Source organism: Pipistrellus kuhlii, unplaced genomic scaffold, assembly GCF_014108245.1.
Source record: "Pipistrellus kuhlii isolate mPipKuh1 unplaced genomic scaffold, mPipKuh1.p scaffold_m20_p_5, whole genome shotgun sequence".
Taxonomy (NCBI): domain Eukaryota; kingdom Metazoa; phylum Chordata; class Mammalia; order Chiroptera; family Vespertilionidae; genus Pipistrellus; species Pipistrellus kuhlii.
In genome coordinates, this window is record NW_023425551.1 from 80,229,761 (window position 1) to 80,252,814 (window position 23,054).

Here is a 23,054-nt window from a genome sequence, read left to right on the forward strand (position 1 = left end):
ACACACCACACCCACACACACCAACACTACACACACACACTCACACACACCATAAACATCCCCTCTCTCTCTCTCTTCTCTCTCTCTCTCTCTATCTATCTCTCTATCCTCTTTCCTCTCTCACCACAAACACACACACCCACACACACACACTATCTCTCTCGATCTCTCGCGAACTATCAACACAACTAATCGCTCTATCGCTCTCTCTCTCTCCTCTCTCTCTCGCTCTCTCTCTCTCTCACACACACACACACACACACACACACACACACACCACACACAACACACACTCACGTCCTCTAATATCTTTGTTATTCCCAGTCCTTCAGCCTGGCTGCTGGCCTCGCCCTGTGGGTGGTTCCTGTCGCCGCCTGGCGGTGGGACTAAGCAGTGCACTCACGGCCATTGCCCTTCCCCACCCCGCTCTGCCCCGGCGCCCACCCTCCACCACCCTCCTGCCCCGTCCCACTCCCAGCTCAGCCCCTTCAGGAGCCTCAGGCCCCTCCCGGAGGCCAGGCGGGAGCCCGAGGTGCGAGGCGGGGCCCAGGGCCTCGCAGCCGCGGAGGGCCGTTCCCCAGCCTCGGCCCTGGGCTGAGTGCAGGCGCCCCTCCTCCCGGTGGGCGCCCGGCTCCGCACCCCCCTGGCAGTGCTGAGTGCCAGGTCCGTGCCAGGGCCTTAGGCACCCCTCCGGGCCCTCACCGCCCTGCCCCGCACCCCTCCACCCCGCACCCCTCCACCCCGTACCTCCTCCACCCCGCACCCCTCCACCCCGTACCTCCTCCACCCCGCACCCCTTCCACCCCGCACCCCTCCACCCTGTACCTCCTCCACCCCGCACCCCTTCCATCCCGCACCCCCTCCACCCGCACCCCCTCCGCCCGCACACCCTCCACCCGCACCCCCTCCGCCCCGCACCCCTTCCACCCCGCACCCCCTCCACCCGCACCCCCTCCACCCGCACCCCGCCACCCCGCAACCCTCACCCCGCACCCCCTCCACCCGCACCCCCTCCACCCGCACCCCTCCACCCCGCAACCCTCCACCCCGCACCCTTCCGCCCCGCAACCCTCCATCACGCACCCCCTCCGCCCCGCACCCCTCCACCCCGCACCCCCTCCATAACGCACCCCCTCCGCCCCGGACCCCTCCGCCACGCACCCCTCCACCCCGCACCCCTCCACCCCGCACCCCCTCCACCTCGCACCCCCTCCATCCCCTCCACCCCCTCCACCTGCACCCCTGCCAGCAGGACAGACGGCTCCCCGCCTGTTGGAGGTGTCGGAGGCGCAGGCCGGGCGGTGGGCCCGGGGTCTGGCGGGCGGAGGGGGTGCGGGGGGGTCTTGCTGGGGGGGACGTGGGTCGGTGGGGGTCTTGGGGGCGGAGTGGGTGCGGGGGGTCTGGCGGGCGGCGGGTGGGGTTGCGGGGGGTGTGTCGGGCGGTGGGTGGTGCGTTGGGTTGCGGCGGGGTGGAGGGGGTGGCGGGGGTGTCTGGCGTGGGTGGAGGTGGTTCGGGGGGGGTCGGGCGTGCGGGGATGGTGTTGCGGGGGGGTTCTGGTGGTGCGTGAGGGGTTGCGGGGGGTCTGGCAGGGCGGAGGGGTTGGGTGGGCGGTTGTGGCGGGTCGGTGGGGCGGTGGTCTTGGCGGGGGTGTTGGAGTGGGTGCGGGGGGTCATGGCGGGAGGGGTGGGCGGTGCTGGGTGTCTGGCGGGCGGGAGGGGGGTGCGGGGGTTCTGGCGGGCGAGTGGGTGCGGGGGGTCGGCGGGCGAGTGGGTTCGGGGGGTCTGCGGGCGGATGGGGTGCGGGGGGTCTGGCGGGGCGGTGGGGGTGGGGTGCGGGTGTAGTGGGCGGGGGGCGTGGTGGGGCGATGGGTGGGGCTAGCGGGTGGAGCGGGTGGGGGGTGAGGGGGGTTCTGGCCGGCGAAGGGGGTGCGGGGGGGGTCGGCGGGTGGAGCAGGGTTGCGGGGGGGGTTGGCGGTGTGGATCGGGTTCGGCGGGGGTGTTCTGGATGGCGGAGGGGGTGCGGTGCGGGGGGTATGGCGCGGGGCGGTGTGTCTGGCGGGTTTCTGGAGGGTGGGAGGGGGTGCGGGGGGTCTGGCTTGGGAGGAGGGGGTGCGGGGGGGTCTGGCGGGTGGGAGCGGGTGCGGGGGTCTGGCGGGTGGAGCGTGCGGCGGGTGCGGGGGGTCTGGTGGGTGGAGCGGGTGCGGGGGGTCTGGCGGGTGGAGCGGGTGCGGGGGGTCTGGCGGGTGGAGCGGGCGCGGGGGGTCTGGCGGGCGGAGGGGGTGCGGGGGGTCTGGCGGGCGGAGGGGGTGCGGGGGGTCTGGCGGGCGGAGGGGGTGCGGGGGGTCTGGCGGGGTGGAGGGGTGCGGGGGGTCTGGCGGGCGGTGGGCCCGGGTCTGGCGGGCGGAGGGGGTGCGGGGGGTCTGGCCGGCGGAGGGGGTGCGGGGGGTCTGGCGGGTGGAGGGGGTGCGGGGGGTCTGGCGGGCGGTGGGCGGGGCCGGGGCCTGCGGTGGGGCTGCCGCCCGCGGGCGGGGAGCGTCGGGCGCCCAGAGCGGCCGCCGGCGGTGACACAGCCCGTCCAGGCGCCGGCGCCGGAGCCCGAGGCCCGGGAGCCGCACCGCGGTCAGACCCCGGACTGACAGCCCCGCCGGGACCGCCCGAATTGTTCCTGTTCTAAGCTGGGGCCTTTTCCGCCGCGGCCATTGGCACAGTTATAACTCCGTTGGCGGCCATACAGAGCCAGCAGTTCACAGGGAGCCTGGATATTTAACAAACATTTAATAACTCACCCCATGCAGGCCGGACCGAGGATTCCCGGCTCAGTCCGGCTCCTGGAGGGGCTGTCCATCAAGGGAGCCCGCCCAGAGGCGGCCAATCAGATGCCCATCTTCTTGGGCCACAGGCTAATTCAGGGCTAGCAGGTGACCCCCACAGAGCCGTCCCCGCCCCCCACCCCTCTCCCGCCCCAGGGGGACTGACGTGGTCAGTGTCACCTTTCCCCCCGGCACAGCCACGCGGAGGTGGGATGCCCAGCTGGCCCAGGCGAGGGGCGTCCGCTTTGGAGCTTGTGCTAGTTCGCACTCTGTCCTGCCATGAGTCCTGCCGGGCTTTGGGTGGATCCATATTCCCGCCGCCGGGCCCCTGCAGACTCCGCTGGGACACCCCGGAGGCTTTTACATGGAGGTTGGGGATTACAGGCAACTCTCTAGTCGTGTCAACTGCCCACAAGTGAACACCGCGAACAGGAAACTCGCCCTGACAGTCCCCACAGATGAAAGGACTGAGGCTCAGCCAGTGCAAAGGGTGGCCGGACCATAAAGCCGTGGTGGGGCAATTAGCAAAGGCGGTGGCCTTTGGCAGGGTGCTCTCCTGGCGGCTTATGTGTAAGTTTGAATTGTTTTAAAACAAAAGGAGCCCTGGCCGTGTGACTCCTTGGCCTCGCACGGAGGGTCTCAGGGTCGGTCCCAGTCCAGTCCGGGTGCGTGTGGAGGGCAACCAGTCCATGTGTCTCTTTTCACATCAATGTTTTTCTCTCCCTGCTCCTCCCCGTCTCCCTCCCCCTCATTGCCTTCCACGCTCTAAAAATCAGCGGAAACACACCCTCAGCTGAGGAAGAAGACAGCCCTGCAGAGAGCCTGCCAGGTGCTGCACCAGCGCTGCGCTCAGCACCACCGCGGAGAGGGGCCCCGCGCTGACAGCCGGTGGGGAGGCGGCGGCTGGCCCCTCGCCGCCTGACCTCTGTGTCTCAGGCGCCAGACCGCTGGCCCCGAGCGTGGGACCAGGACAGGCAGGGAAAGGCGCTCTCCTCTCCCAGGCACGTAGTTCTCTCTGGGTCTCTGTCTCCTCATCCACTGCTGAGCACACGCCCTGGGCCGGTGCTGGAGGGACAGCTGGGAGCGGGATGGAGGAGTCCTGGTCTCGTGGGGCCTGGCACTCACAGCACCCACAGCTCCACAGCACCCACAGCCCCCACAGCACCCACACCACAGCTCCACAGCACCCACAGCTCCACAGCACCCACAGCCCCCACAGCACCCACACCACAGCTCCCACAGCACCCACAGCTCCACAGCACCCACAGCTCCACAGCACCCACAGCACCCACAGCACCCACACCACAGCTCCCACAGCACCCACAGCTCCACAGCACCCACAGCACCCACAGCACCCACAGCTCCACAGCACCCACAGCACCCACAGCTCCACAGCACCCACAGCACCCACAGCTCCACAGCACCCACAGCTCCACAGCACCCACAGCCCCCACAGCACCCACACCACAGCTCCCACAGCACCCACAGCTCCACAGCACCCACAGCTCCACAGCACCCATACCACAGCTCCCACAGCACCCACAGCTACCACAGCTGTGGCCACCCATCACTGAGAACCACCCACACTTGCAGGAAATCTGGTCAGTCTCTTCATCAGCCTCAGCTCAGTGCTGAGCTGGGAGCCGAGGGCACAAAGGCCCCCGAAGGTGCTGGGTTGCTGCTTGCTGGGCCAACCCAGAGCTTCCCTTGGCCAATGGTGAGGCCTGAATCTGCCTTCTAACATGTTCCTGAGTGACGCTGACGCTGCTGGTCCCGGAACCCCACTTTGAGAACCACTGCCTTTCTGAGAGGAACAGTTTAAAGAGAGAGCTTCAAGCCCCAGAGAAGGCTCCAGTCCCCCAAGGAGCCTTTCAAACTCCTCCTGCCCAGCCCCACTTCCTACTAACTGACTCAGCATCGCTGGAAGTCAGACTGGCATCAGCATTTTCTAACCCCCCCCGCCACCCCCCCACCCCCCCGAGTGAGTCTAATGCCCGGCGTGGCTGGCACCAGGGCCCCAACTAGCCAGACGGGCCTCAGCTTTCCCCATTCTGCCTCGGCGGGGCCCCGAGGGCCGAGAGCCCTCCTCTCCCAGCTGCAGCCGCGGGCCGGCCCCGTGCTGGGCCATCTGCAAACTTGGTTATCCGTTTTCCACAGCCCTGCAAGGACCCTATCATCACCCCATTTTATAGATGGAGAAACTGAAGCTATGGTTACCAGAGGAGAGAGCCACAGAGCTGGAGTTAAGCCTCATGCTGTCAGCTCCGCCCTCACACACTCTGCCTCTGTGTGTCCCGGGAGTGGCGCCTGTGGGGCAGGACCAGGGCGACTGTTTGCTGCATTGCAGGCCCCGGAGCCGAAGCCGTGCTCCTCTCTCTGAGCGCTCCTCTCTCCCCCACACTTCCAGGTGCTGTGCCTGTAGCCCTGCGTCCAGCACCAACCCCAGCGCCAACCCCAGCGCCAATCCCAGCACCAACCCCAGCACCAACCCCAGCACCAACCCCAGCACCAACCCCAGCACAGGCTCCTCCGAGAGCCCTCCCTGCCCCTTCCTAAGCCAGACCCTCCAGGGACCCGGAAGCCTGCCATGCACTCTGCCTGCTCTGGACGGGAAATCCAACCCTGACATAAAAGTCAGCCTCAAGCCTCACCCAACCCGACTCCAACCATAACCAAGCTGCTGAAGTGCTTACAAGCCTCCCGCGGACTCACGGCCTCCCTAAGGCCCGGCTCCCAGAGCCGCCCCGATGCCCTCCCTGACCCCTGACCACACACACTCGCTGCAGGTCTGGCACAGCCTGGGGTTAGATGGCAGGCGGAGGCCAGAGCAGGCAGAGCCTTGAACGTCCACCCCGCACATTTAAACTGGAACCGTGGGCGGTGTGGAGGCAGTGGATGCTTCGGAGCAAAGGTGTCCACTGAGGCAGGAGCATTCTAGAAAGATTACTTGTGGCAAATCTGGGTCCGGTGGACCGAGGAAGCGGAAAGAGACAACAAGCCTGAGCCTTTTGCTCAGTCCCCATCTCTAAGCCCCTGAGTATAAGACACACGGGGGTTAGGGCAAAGCTGTGACAGCGGACAGATCCGGATTCAAGCAGCACTAGGACCTGGTGACACTGAGGAAGTCAGCTCACCTCCCCGAGTCTCCGTTTCTCCACCTGCAAACTGGAGGCAACCTCGACCCCGTCTCACTGGACGCTTGTGAGAAACGATGGAAATAGGCGCACTCATTAATTCCCTCAGAAAATGGCCCCAACCTCCTGCCGAGCTGTGCCGGGAATGCCGGGAGGCAGAGAGGGTGGCAGCTCTGGAAGGAGCACCGAGGAGCAGGGGTGATGCCCAAGGCCCGCCGGGTCCCTCCGGCCATCTCCTCCGGCCGGCACAGCGCTCCCGCCACCTGGGTGCCACCATCAAACCCGTTCATAGATGTCACTCCGGGACGGCCAGCCACAAGTGGCAGTCCGGGGTGGCCGTGCCCGAGATGACAGACCTTTGCGTACATCTGGCTATTTCCAACCTCCGAGCCCTCACCTCCCTGTTCTTTTCCCAGGTAGCACCCCGTCTCTCCCCCCCCCGCCCCCCCCCCCCCCCCCCCCGCCTTTTCTGGCCTATGGAATTGCCACTCCTCTTTCGATGATGAGAGGGTCCCAGATCAGCTGCCTCCTACACACCCCACACTGGGGACGGAGCCTAAGCCCTGACCGGAAATAGAACCCTGGTTCATAGACTGATGCTCAACCACTGAGCCATGCCAGCGGGGCCCAGTTTTCATCGGATTGTCTGTCTTCCTTCTGTTAAGTTGTGCGAGTTCCTTATATATTTTGGATATTAACCCTTTATCAGATATATCATTGCAAAATATGTTCTCCCATACAGTGGGCTCCTTTTTGTTTTGTTATTTATTATTTATTTAATTATTTATTTATTTATAAATATATTTTATTGATTTTTGACAGAGAGAAAGGGAGAGGGATAGAGAGCTAGAAACATCGATGAGAGAGAAACATCGACCAGCTGCCTCTTGCACACCTCCTACTGGGGATGTGCCCGCAACCAATGTACATGCCCTTTACCAGAATCGAACCTGGGACCTTTCAGTCCGCAGGCCGACACTCTATCTACTGAGCCAAACCAGTTTCGGCTCCCTTTTTGTTTTGTTGATGGTTTCTTTTGCTGTGAAGAAGCTTTTTATTTTTATGTAGTCCCATTTGTTTATTTTCTCCTTAGTTTCCTTCACCCTAGGGCAATGGTCAGCAAACTCATTAGTCAACAGAGCCAAATATCAACAGTACAATGATTGAAATTTCTCTTGAGAGCCACATTTTATGGTTTCAAGTCTTTCAAATTTTTTGTCCATTTTGAATTTATTCTTGTGTACAATGTAAGTTGGTGGTCCAGTTTCTTTTTTATTTTTTGCAGGTACCTGTCTGACAACATTTATTTAGGAGACTGTCATGACTCCATTGTATGCTCTTGCCTCCTTTGTCAAATATTAACTGAGCATAATGGCTTGGGTTAATTCCTAGGGTTTCTGTGCTGTTCCGTTTATCTATATGCCTGATCTTGTACCAATGCCAGACTGTTTTGAGTGCAATGGCTTTGTAGTAGTTGATATCTGTATTGTGATTCCTCCAACTTTGTTCTTCTTTCTCAAGATTACTGTGGCTATTCAGGATCTTTTCTGGTTCCATATAAATCTTTTGGAGTGTTTGTTCTAGGTCTGTGAAATATGCCATTGGAAGTTTAATAGGGATTGCATTGAATCTATAGTATGGACATTTTAATGATATTGATTCTACCAATCCATGAACATGGTATATTCTTCCACTTATTTATATTGTATCTTCCTCTATCTCTTTTTTCAACAACCTGCAGTTTTCTTAGCACACGTCTTTTACCTCCTTGGTTAAGTTTATTCCTAAGTATCTTAACTTTTTTTGTTGCAATGGTAAATGGAATTGAGTTTTTCTTTCTAAGAGTTCATTATTGGTGTATAAAAATGCCATAGATTTCTGGGTGTTAATTTGGTATCCAGCTACATTGCTGAATTCATGTAGTAAACCTAGTAGTTTTTTTTTATGGAGTCTTAAGGGATTTTTATGTACAATATCATGTAATCTGCAAATGGTGAGAGTTTTACTTCCTCCCTTACAATTTGGATGCCTTTTATTTCTTCTTATCTGATTGCTATGGCTGGGATGTCAGGTACTATGTTGAACAAGAGTGGTGAAAGATGGCATCCCTGTCTTATTCCTGTTCTTAGGGAAATGGTTTTAGTTTTTGCTCATTGATATGATGTTGGCTGTAGGCTTGTCATATATGGCTTTTTATTATGTTGAGATATGCTTCCTCTATCCCCACTTTGCTGAGAGGTTTTATCAAAAAAGGGTGTTGGTGTGGCCTCGGTGGCTCAGTGGTTGGGCAATGCTATGATCCAGGGGGTCACATTTCGTTCTGGTTGCAGACTCGAACAAAGGCCGACGGGCAATGATTCCCTCTCATCATTGACATTTCTCTCTCTATCTCCCTCTCCCTTCCTCTCCAAAATCAATAAGGTTATATATTCTTTAAGGTGTTGGATTTCGCTGAATGCTTTTCCTGCATCAATTAATATGATCATGCGATTTTTGTCTTGCAATCTGTTTATGCGATGTAAATTGATTTGTGAATATTGTACCAGCCTTGCATCCCTGGAATAAATCCCACTTGATCACGGTGTATGACCTTATTAATATATTGCAGGATCCAATTTGCTAAAGTTCTGTTGAGGATTTTAGCATCTATGTTTATCAGGGATATTGGCCTGTAGTTCTGTTTCTTTGTAGTGTCTTTATCTGGTTTTGGGATTAGGGTGATGCTGGGCTCATAGAAAGAGCTTGGAAGTGTTCCTTCCTCTTGGATTTTTTGGAATAGTCTGAGGAGTTAGTTCTTCTTTGAATATTTGGTAAAACTCCCCTGTGAAGCCATCCGGACCAGGACTTTTGTTTGCTGGAAGCCTTTTCATTATTGCTTCCATTTCAGTAATTCTCAGTAGCTATTGGCCTGTTCAGGTTTTCTGATTCTTCCTAATTGAGTGTTGGAATTTCTAGGAATGTGTCCATTTCGCTCAGGCGGTCCAGTTTGTTGGAATAAAGTCCTTCATAGTCTTTTAGTCCCAATCCTTTGTATTTCTGTGAGGTCAGGCATGTTTCTCTATGAAGTATGTACATACACCTACTTCTGTCACTCCCTATGCATTACATACCAATAAATCCTAGCTCTTAGTTGTTTATGAAAAATGAAGATACAGGGTTTGAGCTAATAGTTTCTTCCCACACCCCTTTGACCACGGACACATTACAGATCTGTAACTCCGCAGTGACGGCATCCTCCGGCTGCTGGGGTTCTGAGAAGGACTAGGGGTTCAGCCTTCCGTTAGCCTGGGCCCGCTGGGGCAGGGTCGCTGCGGGAGCAGCCCATGTGCTGGGGGAGGGGCTTCCTCGGCGCCTGCGGGCGGGAGCGGATTAGCGGCAGCGGCTCAGAGCCTCGGAGCAGCCGGCGGGTGCGGGCGGCGGAGGGTGCGGGGTGCAGAGGGTGCTGGCGGCGGGGGCGATGCCGCTGCGGGACGAAGCCCTCCGGGAGGTGTGGGCCTCGGACAGGTGCGGGTCCCCTGCTGTCCGGACCCGGGCTCAGAGGGAGGGGCGGGGAGGGAGGGGAAGGGAGGAGCCGCCTGACTCCCCCCCCCCCACCCCCAGCGGACAGGAGAGCGGGAGCCCCGAGGTGCGGCGGCGCCCCCCGCAGGTACGTCCCCGCTGGGCGGGAGGCAGCGGGGGAGGGAGTCTGAGAGGAAGACGGGGTGGGGGTATTCCCTGGAGGGCACTGGAGGACAGGGGCCGGGGCAGGGGTGTCCGGGAGTCCGGTGGGGCATTGGGGTGTCCGGGGATCGGGTGGGCCATTGGGGTGTCGGGGGGGTCGGGCCGGGGCATTGGGGTGTCCGGGGGGGTCGGGCCGGGGCATTAGGGTGTCGGGGGGTCGGGCTGGGGCATTGGGGGGCCGTCCTTGCCCACCCCAGGAGGTGCCGTTCCCTCTGGATGGATAATCCGGGCTATTTCTGGCGGCCCCGGAGATTAGAGGGTGACAGCCCCCCTTCTTCCTCCTGACCCCCCTCCAGCGACCCGCCCGGGGCCCGAAGCTGAAGGAGAGGCCGGCGGCCCCCGAGCCCCCCGCGCCCCGGAGGCCGGGCGGCGGGCGGGGGGCCGAGCCCGGGGGCCGGCAGGGTGAGCGGGGAGGGGGCGGGGGGTGGAGGGAGGAGGAGGGGGAGGGGGGAGGAGGAGAAACACACACACACACACCCCGCACATCCCGAGCCAGTGCCCCTCGGAGGAGGGGTGAGGTGCCCTCAGAGGAGGGGGGGCGCCTTCGGGGAAGCTGTCCGGCCGCCTGACAGCGTCTTGCTCAGCCGCGCGGAGGCGGAGGCCGCCCCCCCAGCCCGACTTCGCCAAGTTCCTGCGGGACCCCGAGGCCCGGCGCGACCCCCGAGACGCCTTCCTGGTGGCCCGAGCGCGCGGGGCGGGTGAGAGGCGGGGGCGGGGGGAGCGGGGAGCACGGGGGGGGGGTGAGGGAGGAGAGGGGAGAAGGAGGGGAAGAGAGGGAGGGGCGGGGGCGGGGGGAGCCGGGAGCACGGGGGGGGGGGGGTGAGGGAGGAGAGGGGAGAAGGAGGGGAAGAGAGGGAGGGGCGGGGGCGGGGGGAGCCGGGAGCACGGGGGGGGGGGGGGTGAGGGAGGAGAGGGGAGAAGGAGGGGAAGAGAGGGAGGGGCGGGGGGCGGGAGGGAGCCGCGGGCAGAGCCGCAGGAAACTGGGAAAACAGCCTCCACTCCTCTGCGTGGGCCTTGGAGCGGAGAAGACTTTACTTTCTTGTTCTCCCCCTTTCGGGCGGGGAAACTGAGGCACAGAGAGGAGCGGGTGCCTTAGACTCCAGCGGGGCCGGTGCTGCGGGGGGGGGGGAGGGGGGGGAGGCCCCAGCACAGAACCGCCGCCTGCACCCCGCCCGCAGCCCCCTCTCCGGGGCCTCATCGCCCGTTCTCTGAGGAGGTGCTGGAGGCCCTCCCCGGCCTGTCCCAGGGGGAGGCCCCTCCAAATCCGGAGGGCCGCCCCATTATGCGGAGTTTCTACCCACAGAGGAGGAGGAGGGCCATGACGATGATGATGAGGAGGAGGAGGAGGAGGGGAAAGAGCGAGGCCCCCTGCCCCCCAGGAAGCCCCCGAAGGAGAAGGCTCCGGGGGCCAGGAGGGTGCCCAGCACAGGTGCAGCCCCCTGCCCGCCCTGCCCCCCCCCACAGGCCTGAGGCCTGCAGCCACCCAGGGCCCTGAGCCCCTGCCCTGCTCTCTCCCCAAGAAGGCCCTCAGGGTCAGAGCCCCCCACAAGGGGCTTTTCCTTGTGACTTCCATTTAATTCTTTGTAAAACCCAATTAAATTATTGTTATAATTGTTATAAAAGCATCAAAGTGGTTACAATGCAAATCAATCAACAGAAATGCGTGGTGGCTCCGGGCCCGAATCTACACGCCCCTGAGCTAGGGTTAGAGGGCAGCACGGTCCTGCGGACCGCCTCACCCGCCCTTCATTTCCAGGGGCCCCGGGCAGCCCCGTGCCCCCACCGAAGGCCCTGCGGGCGAAGAAGAAGGTGCCGGCGGGCGGAGGGGCCCGGCCGAGGAGGACCAGGAGGAAAGGTGGGCCGGGTCCGGAGGGGGGCTGGGGCCTGGCGGGGTGTGACCCTCCCGTGCACACACAGGGGCTGGGGCAGGCGGCACGGACCCCCCGGAGCCCGGGGCGAGCTCGGCGGGGGCGCGGAAGGCCCCGGAGGCCCTGTTCCTGGTGGCGGACGAAGGCCCGGCGGGGACCGCTCTGAGGAAGAGAGGTGGGTGGCGGCGGCTCTGGGGCCAAGACGCCGACAGGCAGGCCTGGGGGGGCGGGGCCGGCACAGCGGGTTCTGGAGTCAGAAACTTGGGGCAGGGCATCTTGACCTCAATTTAAAAAAAAAATGTATTTTATTAATTTTTTACAGAGAGGGAGGGAAAGGGTTGGAGTGTTAGAAACATGGATGAGAGAGAAACATCCATCAGCTGCCTCCTGCACACCTCCCACTGGGGATTTGCCGGAAACCAAGGTACATGCCCTTGACCAGAACTGAACCCGGGACCTTTCACTCCACAGGCCGACGCTCTATCCACTGAGCCGAACCGGCTTCGGCGGAAGGCCTACTCTTGCACGAATTTTCGTGCATCGGCCCCTCGTAGTAAGATAATGGAAATCTGGGTAACGCTCTTGTGATTGTGGGAAGGCCGAGTGAGACAACTGACAGTGCTCCGCCAGGGTAAGAGGCTGGTGCCGCTCTGTTCCAGGTGCTCCCAAAGTCCCGGAGGAGGAGCGGAAGGAGGAAGAGGGGGAGGAGGGAGACGCGGCGGCTGTGGCAGCCAAGAACAGCAACCAGAAGGGCAAAGCGAAAGGAAAAGGCAAAAAGGTGGGTCCGGAGGGGAAGGCGCTCAGGGCCTGAGGGAGCAGGGGCAGGCCGGGCTTTGGGATGAGTGTGGGCCTTGCGGCTGGGGCCGCGGCGTCCCCGGGGTCAGCATCGGGCTCCCCCTCTGGTGCCGGGACATGTGGCAGAGGGCACCAGACGTGTGAGAGCAGAAGAGGCAGTTGTGGGGTCACCAGGTTGGGGCTGGGCACCTGGGGCCTTGTGTCCTCTGGTCTCTAAGCGCCCCCCCCCCCCCTGCCCCCCCCCCCCCCAGAGCGCCCACAGGCAGACACACATTTCCTGGTCGGGGCAGTGGCGGCAGGCACAGTGTGCACACGCCGGCCTGAGAGCCAGCCGCGGGAGGTGCTGAAATAGCCCCACCTGACCCCTCCGGGCCCCCCAAGCAGGACCTCCCAAGCTTCCAGCAACTGAACAGGTCTGGGGCTCCAGCCCCCGCCCCCAGGCCTCCCTGTCCATTCTGACTGGGAATCCCCCCGGCAGACAGGTCGTTAAGGGTTTGCATGTCCTCTCACAGACTCAGGCACCAGCATGCACACACTAAAGAGAGCAGGACGGAAAGGTCCCGCGGGACAGAGAAAGTGACGGATATTAAGGTCAGCATGCCAGCAGGCCCCGGCTCCTTGCTGTGTGGTCTGTCCATTCGTTGTTTATTAATCCTCACCCTAGGATATTCTTCCATTCATACTTTAGGAAGAGTAGGAGAGGGGGTGGGAGGGGGAGAGAAACATCCATGTGAGAGAGACACATAGATTGGTTGCCTCCTGTACTTGCCCCGAGTTGGATGCGGATCAAACCTGCAAACCAGGAACCTGCCTTTGACTGGGAATCAAACCCAAGACCCTCGGTGCAGGGCCGGCTTGGTGAGGTGGTGAGGCTGGTTCACATCAGCCCAGACCCCGGATCCTGGTGTGTGAACTGAAGGCGGTTTATTCTGTCCGGGAGGAACCGAACTGGCGGCCGCGCAGCCTGCAGTGCAGGAGGCCTGGGGGTTCTCAGCGATGGAAACGTTTCAATCAGCTCTGGCTTTCTCTGGGTCGCATTCCCAACATACCCTGTGTTTCACAAGTGTCTAATGGAGCACCCTAGAATGCAGGGGGAGGCTCTGTGCCCGCAGGCCACGGGCCACCTGGCACACTGCAAGCCTGCCCTCAGCAAAAGTGCCCAACCACAGCACTCAGCTCGGAGTGCCCGGCTCTCCGCAGCCTCCCTGCCGGTCCCTTCTCTCCTCCCGGAGGGACGGGGGTGAGGGCTAGAGTCTCCGCTCCCCGTTTATGAGGGATCGGACCTGAGGGCAGAGGGCACCAGTTTGTGAGAACAGAGGGCCAGTGCAACCCAGCTGTGCCTGTTTCCTGTGCTTCTCTCTTCACTGCATTGACCATGTGTTACTGTAACAAACCGCCCTAAAGATCAGTGTCTTAAAAACAAACACTCCTCTTCTCCACTTCTTCCTGGAGGCAGAGTCTGGGAACAGCCTAGCCGGGTAGTTCGGGCTCAGGGGCCTCCGTTGCTGTCAGGGCGGCACTGAAAGCTCAGCTGGAAATGCAAGACCCCCTCTGCAGGGCCCCCTGTCCTGGCTGCTGGCCGGAGCCTCCCCAGGGCTGCTGGGGGTTCTATGACGCGGCAGCAGCTTCCCCAGAACCCACTACAGTGTGTGTGTGTGTGTGTGTGTGTGGAGGGCTACCCGGGGTCAGAGCCAGGCAGGGACCGTTGGGGGCCGCCTCGGAGGCTGGCCAGGACACTGAGCGTTTACTATGTGCTCCTGAGCATAGCGGTGGCTGACACTTCCTCTGCGTTGTGTGCTTAGAACAGCGATTTTCAACCCTTTTCCTCTCCTGGCACAAAAACTAATTACCAAAATTCTGCGGCACACCAAAAAAATGCACTTTTTACTGATCCGACCAAAAATGTTAGATATAATTTTGATGAATTCATACCAGACATTGTTGTGCTGGCTGTTGTCATTTTTTTAAAATTTTTTTATTGATTTCAGAGAGGAAGGGAGAGAGAGAAACATCAATGATGAGAGGAAATCATTGACTGGCTGCCTCCTGCACGTTGGAGCGAGTCCACAACCCAGGCATGTGCCCTTGACCGGGATCGAACCCGGGGCCCTTCAGTCCGCAGGCCGATGCTCTATCCACTGCGCCAAACCGGCCACGGCTGTTGTCATTTTTTTACCTGACAGTTTAAGGGAAGGAGGTCAGTGCCCCTGACGAAGCAGCCAGGCACCGGCGCTTTAAAGATCCCTGCGGCTCACGGTTGGAAGTCGCTGGCTTAGAACACAGCAATGGGAACCTGCAGCCTCACCGCGTTCGCCCCTGACAGCGGCTCTGCGCGGGGAAGGTCTCGCCACAGGCTCTGGGCCTAACAGGGACCTGGCAGGTTAATCCCAGCTCCACCTCTGCAGGCTGAGCCCAGCAGGCTCCTCATCTCCCTGCCCTCAGCGGCCCCCTGGGGGACAGGACAGCAGCTGCCTCCCGGCGGTGATAACGGGTTAAATGAGTGCGGGTTTGAGGAAGTGCTGAGAACTGGACCCAACACATTGGCAGACTTTATATGAGTGTTTGCTAAACATGCATTAAGCAGGGGCTCACCCAGCCTGCCTGCTTCTTCCATGGAGAACGGGGTGAGGGCACTCAGCACACCTCACACGGTGCTGGGTCCGGATGGCACCGGCTCTGGCTCCGGGTCTGGGCTCTGAGTCCGGCTTCAGGGAACAGCGGGGAGCGCCAGCCTCCCGGCCCCCGGCCCCGCCTCCAGCGCCCCGTCCTCTCCCCACAGAAAGCGGTGAGTGGCCCGCTGCCCCGGCCCGGCCCGGCCCTCTGAGGGCGGGGGCCGGTCTGGGCTGACGCCCCCTGCACCCCCAGAAGGAGGAGCGGGCCGCGTCCCCGCCCGTGGAGGTGGGCGAGCCGCGGGAGTTCGTGCTGCGGCCGGCCCCGCAGGGCAGGACCGTGCGCTGCCGGCTGACGCGGGACAAGAGGGGCGTGGACCGCGGCCTGTACCCCTCCTACTTCCTGCACCTGGACGCCGAGAGGAAGGTGGGTCCGGGAGGTGATGGAGAGGGAGGAGAGGTGCCAGGACCGGGTGGAGGAGGGTCTGGGCCACGATGTGGGGCGGGGTGCCAGGCTTCTCCCTGCGCCCCCCCACCCTCTCTCACCGTCCCCACAGGTGTTCCTCTTGGCGGGCAGGAAGCGGAAACGGAGCAAGACGGCCAACTACCTCATGTCCAGCGACCCCACCAATCTGTCCCGAGGAGGGGAGAATTTTGTGGGGAAGCTGAGGTGGGCTGAGGCTCAGGGCAGCAAGAGGCCATGCAGCCTTCCCTGACCCCTGAGCCCTCCCCCCCAGTGCCCACCGCAGCGGCCAGGGCCTCTCCTGCCCTGTGCAGAGCGCGTGGGGCTCTGGTTAGATGGCTGCGGGCGGGGGAGAGACCAGTTCTAACAGCCCCCGGGCGGTGCCACCTGCTCAGGGCCCGCACAGGCAGAGGCAGGCGCAGGGTCAGGCTTGTGTCCATGCTGAGTTCCCGGCAGCTGGCAGAATAGCTTCCAGCAGGTATTTACTAAGTGAGTGAGTGGACAAGTGGGTGGCACCTCCCCTGTGCTGTCTCCCCTCTATCTCACCTAATCCTCCCACAAATCTGAGTGGTGGGGGCTGGACCCCTGAGTCAAGCCTTATTTCTCTTATTTATGTATGTATTTAACAAACACATATACGGAAGTAAGTTCCGGATATTAACCCATTGAATCTTCTTACCTACCATTTTGCTATTTTTAAAAATATATATTTTATTGATTTTTTACAGAGAGAAAGGGAGAGGGACAGAGAGTTAGAAACATCGATGAGAGAGAGATGAGAGAGAAACATCCATCAGCTGCCTCCTACACACCCCACTGGGGATGTGCCTGCCTGCAACCAAGGTACATGCCCTTGACCAGAATCACACCTGGGACCCTTCAGTCTGCAGGCCGACACTCTCTATCCACTGAGCCAAACTGGTTAGGGCCCATTTTGCTATTTTTATACCCATTTTGCAGATGGGGAAGCTGAGGCTCAGATCAATTAAGTAACATGCCAAAGGTCACACAGCTAGTAAGAAATGGAACTGAGATTTGAATACTGCCCAGTCCCCTAGATCCACCTTTTTTTTTTTTAAATATAAATAAAATTGATTTTTTACAGAGAGGAAGGGAGAGAGAGAGCTAGAAAAACATTTATGAGAGACATCGACCAGCTGCCTCCTGCACACCCCCTACCAGGGATGTGCCTGCAACCAATGTACATGTCCTTGACCGGAATCGAAACCGGGACCCTTCAGTCCACAGACCAACGCTCTATCCACTGAGCCAAACCGGTTTTGGCTAGATCCATCTTTTTAAGTCTTCATGCTGGAAGGTTGGGGCAGGGACATGACTTGCTAGTCCTAAGACGCCTCCACGTTAGTGATCTGGTAGCTCTCCGTGCTGCTCGGCTGGAGGGTCTTGGAGTCGCGGCGGGGACCCCCTGAGCCCCGCCCCAGCTCCGCCCTGCTTGCAGGTCCAACCTCCTGGGGAACCGCTTCACCGTCTTTGACAACGGGCAGAACCCGCACCGCGGCGGGGGCGACGTGGGGAGCCTCCGGCAGGAGCTGGCGGCTGTGATTTATGTGAGTCTCCACCTGTCCCTCCCGCCGCCCCGCCCCTCCGGCAGGCCCCGCCCCCGGCAGGCCCCGCCCCCGCAGGGCCGGCCTAAGGCGCTCCTCCCTCCCAGGAAACTAACGTGCTGGGCTTCCGAGGTCCGCGGCGCATGACAGTCATCATTCCGGGCATGAATTCGGACAACGAGAGGGTCCCCATCCGGCCCCGAAACGTGAGCCCTGCACCTCCCTGCCCCTCTCCCTGAAGGTCCCACTCGCTCTGGGACTCGCTACTGGGGAGCTGGGGCGGGGCGTAGCGGGGAGTCAGCTCGCCCAGCACCCCACCTCTGGAGCACACTTCACCCTCCAGTGCAAGTTTATTCCGGCAACTCGGGGAATGAACTCGAGGTTCCTGTCGTTGAATTCACTGAAACAAACACAATGCTCTGTGTGTGCTTTAAGTTTACACCAAATCAGCCATTCACATGTTCATTCGATGCACACACACTGAGTGCCAGGTATCGAGGCACCCAGAAGACACCAGTGGACAAAGCGCAGGTCTGCCCTCATGCAGCTGGCATTGGAGGGGAGCGAGGCTGCAGATGATAACTGTGAGAAATAAGTAGGTAATGTGGTACGTTAGGAAATGGTAAGGGCAGGGGAGAGTCGAGTGGCGTTAGAGAAGTGAGAAATGGGGGGGGGGGTCGTCCACTATTAAGTACAGTGGTCAGAGTGGGCCTCGGGGAGTGGTGACATTTGAGCAGAGTCTGGGAGGAGGAGAGGGAGCGGCCCAGGCTCTGAAGAAAGACCCTCCAGCCCAGGGAAGAGCCGGTGCAGGCCCGCAGGCAGGGCGGGGCCCGGTGGGTCTGAGGAGCCGCAGGTGGCCAGAGGGAGATAGGTGAGAGGTGAGGGTGGGGGCAGACACCGCCTGTCTGACTGGTTTTCCTGTGAGAGGAACAGGAAGCCAGGGAAGGGTTTTGAGCGGAGGAGTGGCGTGATTTAACTTATATTTTTAAAGTATGTAGGGTAAGATGGAGAGATGCCTACAGGAAGGTGGCCTCCGTCGGGCAGTCTCTCACCCTGCTCCTTAGCACTGTGGGTCAGTGGGATTAAAGATGCAGGATGAGCCCTCGCTGGTTTGCCTCAGTGGATAGAGGGATGGCATTGCGGCATGAAGGGTCCCGGGTTCGATTCTAGCCAGGGGCATATGCCCAGGTTTCAGACTGGATCCCCAGTAGGGGGTGTGCAGGAAGCAGCCAATGAATGATTCTCATCATTGATGTTTCTATCTCTCTCTCCCTTCCTCTCTGAGATCAATGAAAAAAATATTTTAAAAAATATATATTTTATTGATTTTTACAGAGAGGAAGGGAGAGAGACAGAGAGCTAGAAACGTCGATGAGAGAGAAACATCGACCAGCTGCCTCTTGCACACCCCCTACCGGGGATGTGCCCGCAACCAACGTACATGCCCCTCACCGGAATTGAACCCGGGACCTTTCAGTCCGCAGACCGACGCTCTACCACTGAGCCAAACCGGTTTCAGCCAATTAAAAAAATATTTTTGAAAAACAATGCAGGATGACTGGCATGCCCCATACTCACAGTGGTGCCACTTCACTCATTTACACGGAAAAACAATATCCCTGTCGGCTGGTCACACAAGTGATCCGGCCAGCAGCCCGGGGGCACCGGCCAGGGGAGGGCCTGGTCTGGAGGCCCCTGTGGGTCCCATGCGCGCTCCCTCCACGACCGGAGTGAACACACACCCTCCAGGGCAGTGTCTCCGCACACCTGGCTCAGGGAGAGCCAGCCAGTGCTGCTGTGGGTCTCTCTCCACACCTCAGGTCAGTCAGTCAATACACGACCATTTGTTAAAACCGGCACCGAGATCCAAAGTCAACACAACAGTTACTGTCAAAACGGTCTCTGATCTTCGCTGAACATTTGCTCTGGTCTAGGAGCTGATTTAAATAGCTCCTCATGCGCTGCTAACTGATTAATCCTCACAACGGAGGGAGACTGAGGCACGGAGCTATGACTCAGATACTGTGCCTGCCTTAGTGTCTCACTCTGTCCGTTACATGCAGAGGAGAAAAGAGCGAGGAGTCGTGGAAGCTCAGAGCTAAAACATCTATTGTACATCAGACGTGGGGTCAGGAAGGCTTCTTGGAGGATGTATTTTAAAACATTTTCAAAAAATTGATTTTGAGACAGAGGAGAGAGACAGACACATTAATGTGAGTGGCATGTCAGCCAGCGGCCTCCTGCATGCTCTTCACTGGGGACTGAGCTCGAGACCCCGCCACGCCCTCAGTGCCAGGGACGACGCCCAACCAACGGGGCCCACAGGCCAGGAGAACACCATCTTGAGCAGACTCGCTCCAAGCCATGAACGTGACAGATGCCAAGGAAACTCAGTCAAGAAATATCTCAAAAGCACCCATACCGAGGCCACGCCTCCCTTCCCGAAACTCTCTTCCAGGGCGTTTTATTGTGGCCGCTGTGTATCTCCCCACGTGCACTGTGCGCTCCGTGTAGGTCCCGGAATGTCAGGTCATCCTTGTAATCAGGTGCCAGCATGAAGGGCCCTGGGATACCGATGGCACAGAGCACCTCCTGTGTGCCAGACGCTACTTTCCTTTTTTTTTTCCTTTTTAAAAAAATATATTTTATTGATTTTTCACAGAGAGGAAGAGAGAGGGATAGAGTTAGAAACGTGGATGAGAGAGAATCATCCACCAGCTGCCTCTTGCACACCCCCTACCGGGACCGCAGGCCGACGCTCTATCCACTGAGCCAAACCAGTGCCGGCTTTCTTCCTTTTTTTAATGTTTTTTAAAAAATATCTTTATTGATTTCAGAGAGGAAGTGAGGAGAGAGAAACATCAATGAGAGAGATTCATTGATTGGTTGCCTGCCTCACACTGGGGATCGAGCCTGAACCGAGGCCTGTGCCCTGACCGGGAATCAAACTGTGACCTCCTGGTTCATAGGTCAACGCTCAACCATTAAGCCACACCAGCTGGACTGCTTTCCATTTCCCACCCTCCACGTTGGCGTCCCACAGCAAAGCCCCATTCCTACAGGGGCACACCCTGCCCACAGGGGCACCGGAAGCCAAGCATGCTCTCAAGGATACCCCAAATGGGTGCTGATTTCCAGGCTCTGCAAGGGCACACATAGGTCGCCAGGCCCCTTCCCCTGTCAGCCCTGAGATTCCCAGCCCTAACCGTCCTCTCCCAATACCTCCGGCCCAGGCCAGCGATGGGCTGCTGGTGCGCTGGCAGAACAAGACTCTGGAGAGCCTCATTGAGCTGCACAACAAGCCCCCGATCTGGAACGAAGCCACAGGCTCCTACACCCTCAACTTCCAAGGCAGAGTCACGCAGGCCTCGGTGAAGAACTTCCAGATTGTGCACGCCGATGACCGTGAGTACGAGGGCCTAGGCCAGGCTGTACCCGCCGCCCCCGGGCCCGGCCCGGCTCAGGGCATCTGGGAGCTGGCCGTTTTCTCCAGGGGCACTGACACTGCGCCCTCAGGAGCTCCGGGGATCCCAGCAGGTGCTTGGGCCCTCGTTCTAGCACTTACCAGAGGCGGGGCAGACGGGGATATCCGGGTCAGACTGTGTCAGAGGGAGAGCTAAGCGGCTGGAGTTTGAAAGCCCCTGGCAGCCCAGCCCAGGGCAGAGGGTGCTGGCCCAGAGCGGCGGCCCTCACCCAGGCTCCTCAGAGCCCACGTCACAGACACGTGCACAGGCTTTCCTAGGAGGCAGGCACTGTTCTCGGGGTCTTAGAGATGGAATCCTTAGATCTTCTCAATAGCTCAGTATTGCTGTCCCTGCTTGGCAGATGAGGAAACCAAGGAACAGAGAGGTTAACTTGCCCAAGATCTACAGCTCCTAACAGGTCACCTGGCATTGGAACCCCTTTAGGCCTCTAGGGTAGGGACTCTTAAAAAAAAAAAAAAAAAAAAAAAAAAAAATATATATATATATATATATATATATATATATATTATTGATTTTTTACAGAGAGGAAGGGAGATAGTTAGAAACATCGATCAGCTGCCTCCTGCACACCCCCTACTGGGGATGTGCCCACAACTAAGGTACATGCCCTTGACCAGAATCGAACCTGGGACCCTTCAGTCCGCAGGCTGATGCTCTATCCACTGAGCCAAACCGGTTTCGGCAGGGTAGGGACTCTTAATTAAGCCTTTCTGGGCGCCTACTCTACTGTCTTCTCTCAAAGGAGGGGAAAGGCTTTCCTTGGAGATTTAGGGCCACAAGATGCACCCACAACACAAATTAAGTCAGAGTCTCTCACAGCGTGGGGCAAGGCATGCACTCGGTTCAGGAAGTTGGGATGTTAAGGTGCCTTTTAGGGGACTGGGGCTCCCAGCGCCCACTCCATCCTAGAGATGAGCTGGCGCCCAGTGTCACCTGTCCCGGGCCTTGGATACTGCTCTCCAGATCACATTTCTGGTGGAGCCTAGTCTGGTGAGGTTGGGGGTATTTTTAGTAACTTCCTGTCCCTATGGATGCTGGGGGAGGTGTCGGGGGCTGAGAGAGGCCACTGGGCGAAGAGGGAACCAGGGGGTTAGTCAAGGAGTGAGCCTGGTGCTCTAAGATGGGACTGGGGTGGGTTGGGAGGGAAGAGGGGAGGAAAATGGGGTCAGAATACGCAGAAAGTTGGCCAGGGAGGAATCTAGGTTTGGGGAAGTCTGACAGGTTCCTGCATAGCCCCGGGCGGCAGGAGATCAGGCAGAGTCTGTCCCCAGGGGCTGACAGCCCGAGGCATGGAAAGCTGCAGGTGGGGCAGGTGGGGTGAGATAAGGCGGTGGGTACTGAGGTCCCGTGCAGGGAGGGAACTTCCCGCTGTGGAGGGCATTGGGACCGTCCGAGCCGCGCCCTCGCCTCCGCAGCGGACTACATCGTGCTGCAGTTCGGCCGCGTGGCGGAGGACGCCTTCACCCTGGACTACCGCTACCCGCTGTGCGCCCTGCAGGCCTTCGCCATCGCCCTCTCCAGCTTCGACGGGAAGCTGGCCTGCGAGTGACCCAGCGGCCCCCCAAGTCCCAGAGCCGCCGCCGCGGCTGGGAAGGACTGGGGGGGGGGGGGCTTCGGGGTCCCCTCACCAAAGGCCCCGCTGCTCCTTTGCCAGGAGCGGACCCCGGTCTCCAGGTGACCTCCATCCTCTCCGCCGGCACCGGCCCAGCGGGGGAGGCGCGCAAACGGCGGCCGAGGCAGATGAGGAACATCTGGAGCCGGAGCCGCACATCTGGTCGCAGGGCTAGCCGGACCGCCACACACTAACACACACACACACTCACACTCACACACACACTCACACTCATTCACACTCACACAGACACACACAGACACACTCACACAGATAAACACACACTCACACAGACACACACTCACAGACACACACTCACACAGACACACACTCACAGACACACAGATACACAGACACACACACACAGACACTCACACTCACACACACACTCAGACACTCATACACACACACACTCAGACACACACTCACAGACACACACACTCAGACACACACACACACACTCACACTCATTCACACTCACAGACACACAGACACACCACACTCACTCACACAGACACACACACATACACACACACATACACACACACACTCAGACACACACACACCCCGCCCGCCCGCGCCCCGTCACCACTTCCTGTCCGGGGTCGGGAGCCAGTGCGGCTCTGCCCTGGGGGACCGCGCTGGGGCGGGGGACCGGGAGGGGGACGGGGACGGGAGGGGTGGTGGGGAGACGGGACGCACCCCCCAATAAAGCTGGTCCCCGGCCTGAGCGGTGGTGCTGCGGAGAGGGCGGCGGGGCGGGGGTCCGCGGGGCGGGGGCCTCCCTCCGCGCCTCCCGCCCGCCCGGCGCCGTCCTACCGAAACTCGGAGCCCGCCGCGGCCAGACGCCCCCCGCGGCCCGGGAGCCGGGGAGCGGGAGGAAGAGGGAAAGGGAGACATTGGAGAAACAAGCTCTCGGGGAGAACCAGACAAACCGGGTCCGGGCGGGGCGGGGCGGCGGGGCGGGAGGGATCCCACCTCGTGACGCGGCACC

At 60.0% G+C, this 23,054-nt stretch overlaps 1 protein-coding gene across 1 annotated transcript; it reads left to right on the top strand.

Moving 5' to 3' along the window:
• The first annotated feature begins 9,364 nt into the window (after positions 1-9,364).
• TULP1 (TUB like protein 1) lies at positions 9,365-22,310 on the top strand. Its single transcript, XM_036415155.2, has 14 exons — positions 9,365-9,447; positions 9,544-9,589; positions 9,960-10,065; positions 10,248-10,383; positions 11,367-11,518; positions 11,581-11,706; positions 12,191-12,309; positions 15,106-15,111; positions 15,192-15,362; positions 15,493-15,605; positions 16,858-16,966; positions 17,071-17,169; positions 20,197-20,368; positions 21,864-22,310. The coding sequence occupies exons 1-14, from the start codon at positions 9,401-9,403 to the stop codon at positions 21,995-21,997; spliced, it is 1,536 nt and encodes a 511-aa protein (XP_036271048.1). The 5' UTR covers positions 9,365-9,400; the 3' UTR covers positions 21,998-22,310.
• The last annotated feature ends 744 nt before the right edge of the window (positions 22,311-23,054 follow it).